The sequence below is a fragment of the Fukomys damarensis genome, unplaced genomic scaffold, assembly GCF_012274545.1.
Source record: "Fukomys damarensis isolate Sample0158 unplaced genomic scaffold, DMR_v1.0_HiC HiC_scaffold_9, whole genome shotgun sequence".
In the NCBI taxonomy this organism is placed as follows: Eukaryota; Metazoa; Chordata; class Mammalia; order Rodentia; family Bathyergidae; genus Fukomys; species Fukomys damarensis.
The window spans coordinates 40,538,714-40,545,340 of NW_022900921.1; the positions used below are offsets into that span (position 1 = coordinate 40,538,714).

The window sequence follows — 6,627 nt, forward strand, 5'->3', positions numbered from 1 at the left end:
TGTCAGGTGCAAAGCCCAGGTGGACACCAAGTTCCAAAGAACAGAGATGAACAGGAAGATAGACTATTAAGGTAATTAATAACTCCAATTGATTTTCCATCAAGAATTCAAAATGGGCACTAGGTTGAAAAACAATGCCTCATCATCTTGGGATTACCTTAGAAAATCAGAAATCCCAAGATATATCCAAAAGAGATGCAGAAATGGAGCATTGCCTAGCAATCAGAATATCTGAAGGAAATAGCCTTGTGCAGACTAATGCAGCACAGAAATTGCAAAGAGCAACAAATGCAAACACAAAGAGGTTTATTAAGAAAAAAGAAGTATCATACTAAAAAGTGTAACATTGCACATGAATATGCAAAACTCAGGGGACTACAAATATAAAGGGATACAAGCTGAAAATACAAAATAAATAGGAACATCAGTAACTGCAATAGCAGCAGTAGAAAGCCTTATATAGTAAAAATACACAAAGGTAAATGCTGACAGAGGATGAGCAGCCAAATTAATATGCATTTTTAACAGTACTTCTAGAAAAGACAATACTCCAGACAAGAAGACACAAAAGACTAGGACCAAAATGAATCAGCACTATTATAACTTTGTCTCTAGTTCCTTGTGGCTAGAATCTTTTGTCACTCCCCAGGGAAAAGGAATCTGTACCATCATACCAAAAATGAAAATAATATGGCATTACTTGGATCCTCTATTAGTCAGCTTTCCCATTTCTGGGACAAAATTCCTGACATCCATAACTTAAAGGAGGAGAGGTTTAATTTGGCTCAGCTTCAGAGGCTTCAGTTCATGCTTGGTAGCTCCAAGGCAGAAATACCATGGCAGAAGGATAAGGTAGAGCAAAGCCGCTCACTTCATGGCAGCCAGAAAGCACAGCACAGGTGAAAAGTGACAGAGATACAGCCTCTAAAAGCACACTGTGATGACACACCTCCTCCAACTGGGTCCTACTTCCTAACAGCACAGCCAGCTAGAACACCCTCATGATCCAATCACCTCTCTAGGACTCTCTTAATTCAGTCAAGTTGACAATTAAGATCAACTGGCACAGGTCCTTTACACAAATATCAAAATGGTAGGATAGACTACACATTCTATCAAAGATTCTATCAAAGATTATTAGAGGGCAAGAAACTGGGATCCACTTGTCCCTCTTCTGGCCACCTCCATTCTTCTTTCCAGGTTGTAGTGACAATGAGATGCTGGGCTTTGATCCCATGGATATTTTCAGAAGTTATAACATGACTCAGATGAAAATCAAAATAAGACAAAAATCAATGGAGCTTGCCAGCATTTAGCATCATCTTTTTGATTATAGCCATCACAGTGATATAAAATTTAATCTCACTGTGGTTTTGATTTGTATTTACTTGATGACACATGATGTTCAACATCTTTCATTGTTCATTTGTGTATCTTTGAAGAAATGTCTATTTGACTCAGTTAACTTTCAAATATGAAAGTTCACCTTAAATTCCTGATAGTATTAGTAAAATAAAATTTAATATTGATGGCAGTGATATTATATTGATGTGATGCTTAAAAATACCGTGTTTATCAAGATACATCATGAAATACAAATTCCCTAAGATAAATGATTATGTAAATTGTAAATTATTATGTAAATCTAAATTGTACTAATAAAGTTTTAAATGATTTTTTAAATTAAAAAAATTATGTAAAGTACTGTGTTTATATCTGCTATTAACTCCAGACTTGTCAGCCATTCTTTTATTTTAAGAGATGTCTGATGCTGGTGTAACTTAAGAAATTTAAAACTCAGGTGTAAACGCTAATTATGCCATCTTTTACTTTTTTGAAGATACTTCTCAATTAAATGCCAAAAATAATCAATGGAGCTATATTTGATAGTTCCCTATATCACTCCTCAACTTTCTGTAACTATTCTAATTCTTTAATCTTCTACGAAACGTCAAGCTTAACTAGCTACAAGTCTAATACTGTTAAGCTGCTCTATATTTTTCAAGGGAAAGAGGTATTAGTGTATCTGTGATTATTTGTTTAGATCACACCAGTAGAATCTATTAAAAAAATCATTATTTTTTTCTAAACGTCGCACTAATTTTGATAGCAAATGACAAACCAAGACAGATTGGAATTAAGTGGAAAATCCTATGAGGTTATATAGGAGGAGGTCAGAGAAACATTATGAAGACAGGAAACAGGTTTCCTTTTCATTTTGCAGAATAAAATGTCACCCACATTAAGGTTTTAGATCATTTGCTCACTTGCTGCCTCAAAAGTTGGGCTGCTTTTCCTTTCCAATAAGTTTGGAAATTACATTAGAATGAGAAGTCACAACCCCATACAAATACAAATATTTTACCTGTTGATCTTCCTAATAATTTAGGGAAATCTAATGAATCTTTTTTTTTTCTTTGGTACTAAGGATTGAACTTGGGTCTTTGTTCTTGCGAGGCAGGCAGTGACATCACTGAGCTAAATCCTCGGCCCTAGAATCATTTTTTAATAGATAGCAATTTAATATTAAAGTCAGCTTACCAGGTGAATTAAGAGTTTTACAGAAAAAAAGAACTGTAGCAGTATATTTCTGCATCTGATGCACAAAAGGTATGCATTGGAAATAGCAGGTCTGCTGCTCTCATGCAGATCAAACCAAATCTCCCCTTTTCCTCTCTGGAGTGGGTTTGAGGAGATAAGGTAACAGGTGAACTAAGGCAAGGGCAATGTCAAAATAAAGGGAGAGATAGATTAATGAAGTGAGAATTATTATTTAACAGATTCAGATGTTTGTATGGCAATTTGCTGCACTCTCAACCCAAGCCTGAGAAAAAAGGGCAGAGGGAGATTAAAGGCAGTGGACAGAATCACTGGAAGATGGAGTGCTGTGAGTGGCACTAACTTCCAAGAAGTGAATATTTTTTAAAATAAGCATTACATCTGCCAGTCCTTTAGTATTTTCTGCTTATATTGATTTCTGTAAATTTTCAGTATTTCATGGCTTACAGATTTTCTTCAAGCTACTTGAAAGTTCTTCATTTATTCCAGCCATGTAAAGGTAATATAAATCTCATAGAGAAAAAAAGTCATTCTAGCCTTAGGAAACAGCACATGAAACTTCTTTCAATAAGCTCCTAAAGTCAGGAGTCTGTCTCTTTCTTTTCTCTACCATGACTTAGAGTGGCTGTGTAGGATACAAATGCCTGGTAACCTCTTAATTAGGGATTTCCAGAAGACCAGAACTAACAGAATGTATACATAAGTGGGGATTTATTAGATTGCCTTACATGATCAGAGGCTGAAGAGGACATAAATAGCCTCACAATGGCAGTCTGCAGGATAGAGATGTGGGGAAAACCTATACCTATTCAGTGCAAGAAGCTCCAGGTCTCAGAAAAAGAAAGTCTAATAATGTAGCCCTAGTTAGAGGCTGAAGTCATGTAAACTCCCTGGAGAGTTATTGATGCAAGTATATGTTCAGAGGCTAAAGTTTGTGGAGTTTTGTGTCTGTAGGTGATAATAGCAGAAACACACACACACACACACACACACACACACACACACATACACACTCACTCAAGAAGCATCAAGTGGGCACAAGTGCATATGTAAGCTTCCCACTTCCACATTTTTGCTCCTTTTGCACCCACCCCACTCCCCAGCCTATCGGATGTGCTGCCCACATTCAGGGCAGGTCTTCCCCCATTTGCTAACCTGCACAACAATCCTCTCTGCAAACACCCTCACAGACAGATATAACAAAAGGTGTAGTCTACTAATTTTCTAGATATCTCTCAACCTAAGGAAGCTGACAATTAAGATTAAGCATTACGTCACTCCAACCAGTCACATTTAAAATCAAAGGTATAGCCTTTCCGAGCTTCAATAGGCTGTTTCTGTCAATTCTCCAAGGCTCCAAAACAATCTTTTGAGTCTTTTTCTTACATATTAAAGCCATCACTGTATTCTCAGAACTCTTCTTCCATGAAATCTGATCTCCTCCCTACCTTCCATTCTATCTCCAGTACCATCTAGTCTGAAAATTACTGTCCTCTGCCAGATTGCCTATCTCTCTCCTGTTCTCAGTAAATCCTGGACACTACCAGGTTAATCAAGCTAAGGACATTAAGATGAATACATTGTGAAGAGGATCACTTTAACTCCTCCTCAGAATAAAAATAATAGCAGAGGCAGACTATGGCAGAAATATCCCTAGATAAGAACTAAGGAAAGTCACAGTAAATCAGGAAATTATTTCTAGAAAAAATGTCAATTTCTAATCACTGCTAACAGCCCTAGTATTTTATTTCTATTACTCCTAGATATATTTACATCAATTGGCACTGGGGATTAGAAGGATCACTAAGCCTTTAAAGGGCAGTATGGAAGAACATCCAGAATACCTTAACATCACAAAGCCTGGTGGGAGAGGAACCGCCAGTTAGCAGAAGTGAAGGAAGGCAGACAATCTCTATGGCTTTCACATAACAAGGCAGAGCTAACTACAATGAGCAAGGTTCTTATAACTACATGCTTGTTTGTTTCAAAAAGAGCAGTTACTAATGTAAGCAAGTATAAATTAAAGATCTTTCATACAATTTTAAATCAGTCTTCCACAAAAAAAAAAAAATTTTACGCTGAGGGCTGGGGATCTAGCTCAGTGGTGCTACACCTGTCTCAAAAGCACAAGGTCTTGAGTTTGACTCCCAGTACTGGACCCAAAAGCGGAGACATTTTTCCTGTCAGGGACCTCGGGTCCAGCGATGCTTTCTCCGGGATGTTGTCTCAGTCACAGTTACACCTTTAAGAGTTAAAACAAAAATCCCCTACATCGGAGGCAATTCAGCGTCCCTTACAGCGAAGTTGCCTCGCCACCTAGGCGTCCCTCCAGGTCTCGCCCAGCCTTCAGCTCGCCGCCAGCTTTCTTCTCAGCTAGAGACTACCGGAAACGGTAGGAACTACCCGGGGGCTGGGGGTGGGACTTGGTCTCCAGGCAATGGCCCCTGCGATAGGCCAGCCCGCCTACAGCTGAGGCCAATGACCAGACGCCTTGCCAACGTTCGGCGTGGCGACTGCGGCTGCGCGAGAGGTTCGAATTGGTGGCGCTACTCGTTCGCAACGTAGTTGGACCAGCTGCCGGCCGTCACCCTTTAGAGATGGATAACCCGGAAAATGTCTTTCAGTAAGTGACCGTCTGATGGGGTGGAGGCGAAGCGTGGTCGCCATTCCCGGCTACGGGCCCCCAAGGGGCTAGAACACTTAGAATTCGGCCCGGTAGCCCTGTTCCTCAGCTCGTCACGCCCCTCACCAGCCTCTTCCTACTCCCTGCGCCCCTTTCCCGGGCTTTGGAGTTTGTCCCACCCTGACCGGGCTGCGGGCCCCTCCTGGGTCACCCGTGTGGCACCCTTTGGCACCCGCTCTCGCCCGTCCAGCGCTGCCCTAGTGACCGTTTGGGGGGATTTGGGCATTTTCGCTCGGAGGCCTTGCTTATTCTGTTAGGAACCCCCAGTGGACAGATCGCCTCTGTAAGAAAAATGTCCAGCCATCAAAAGCTCAAACCTTGTGTGATTTAGATTTTGTGAGAAAGTTTCAAAATCTCGTATTTAAAATTTCTCCTGTAGTGGGGAATTTACACTTTTGAAGTCTTTGGATGCACCTTGGGCGGGGGGGGGGTGCTGTTCTTATAGCTGAGCCATTTATGCTAGCTTCCTAATTTTTAAATTTTTCTCACATTTGTGTTCTGGCCTAGGAGACTGTCTAGCCTATGATTAAAAGGTACTTAAAACTATTAAATCACGTGTGGAAGTGAAACATGTTCATTTTATCATTTATTTTGCAATCAGAAGACTAAGCTTGTTAATATAGTGAAAACAAGTCTGTTTGTTTTATGATTTTTTTTTCCTTAACCTTCAATATAACCAATGAAGTATTCTCTTTTGGAAACTTTGTATCACTCCCAACACACACACACACACACACACACACACACACGCCCACACACACTTGTAAAGGGAAATAAAATATGTCTGACCTTATTTTGGCCTGTGAAAAACTAATTTGCTCTGGTGAACCTGGTATTGTAGTATTTAAGCCATTTTTCTGGGGAATGTGGTTGGTGTGAGAACATGAAATGTTTATCCTGGGCAAATGTTATATGCATATTACATGTATTTTAGGAGAAAGGCTCTGACATAAGGATTTTTTTTCCTATTATGAGATGAGAGAGATTCAATGTAGAGGCAATTACTTTCAAATTTTAAAATAATATATTTATGTGATTTTTTAAAAAAAGATTTAGAAAAGTATTTACAGAACTCATACTTGTCTTCTCTACTCCATCATGTGTAACCATTTTTCTAGTTTGTTTTTCAGATGTTCGAAAGGCTCTGACATAAGGATTTTTTTTCCTATTATGAGATGAGAGAGATTCAATGTAGAGGCAATTACTTTCAAATTTTAAAATAATATATTTATGTGATTTTTTAAAAAAAGATTTAGAAAAGTATTTACAGAACTCATACTTGTCTTCTCTACTCCATCATGTGTAACCATTTTTCTAGTTTGTTTTTCAGATGTTCCTTTTTAAAAATGTAAATACTTAGTATTGTTATAAGTGTGTGTGTGTGT

The 6,627-nt window shown here is 38.9% G+C and overlaps 1 protein-coding gene across 1 annotated transcript in view; it reads left to right on the forward strand.

The window, feature by feature from the left end:
* Positions 1-5,084: 5,084 nt before the first annotated feature.
* The window catches only part of Bub1 (BUB1 mitotic checkpoint serine/threonine kinase), a 40,917-nt gene continuing 39,374 nt past the window's right edge, over positions 5,085-6,627 (forward strand). Inside the window, exon 1 of the mRNA XM_010638170.2 lies at positions 5,085-5,182. Coding sequence (XP_010636472.1) covers positions 5,157-5,182 — 26 coding nt within the window. The 5' untranslated portion in view covers positions 5,085-5,156. The remainder of the gene's footprint in view (positions 5,183-6,627) is intronic.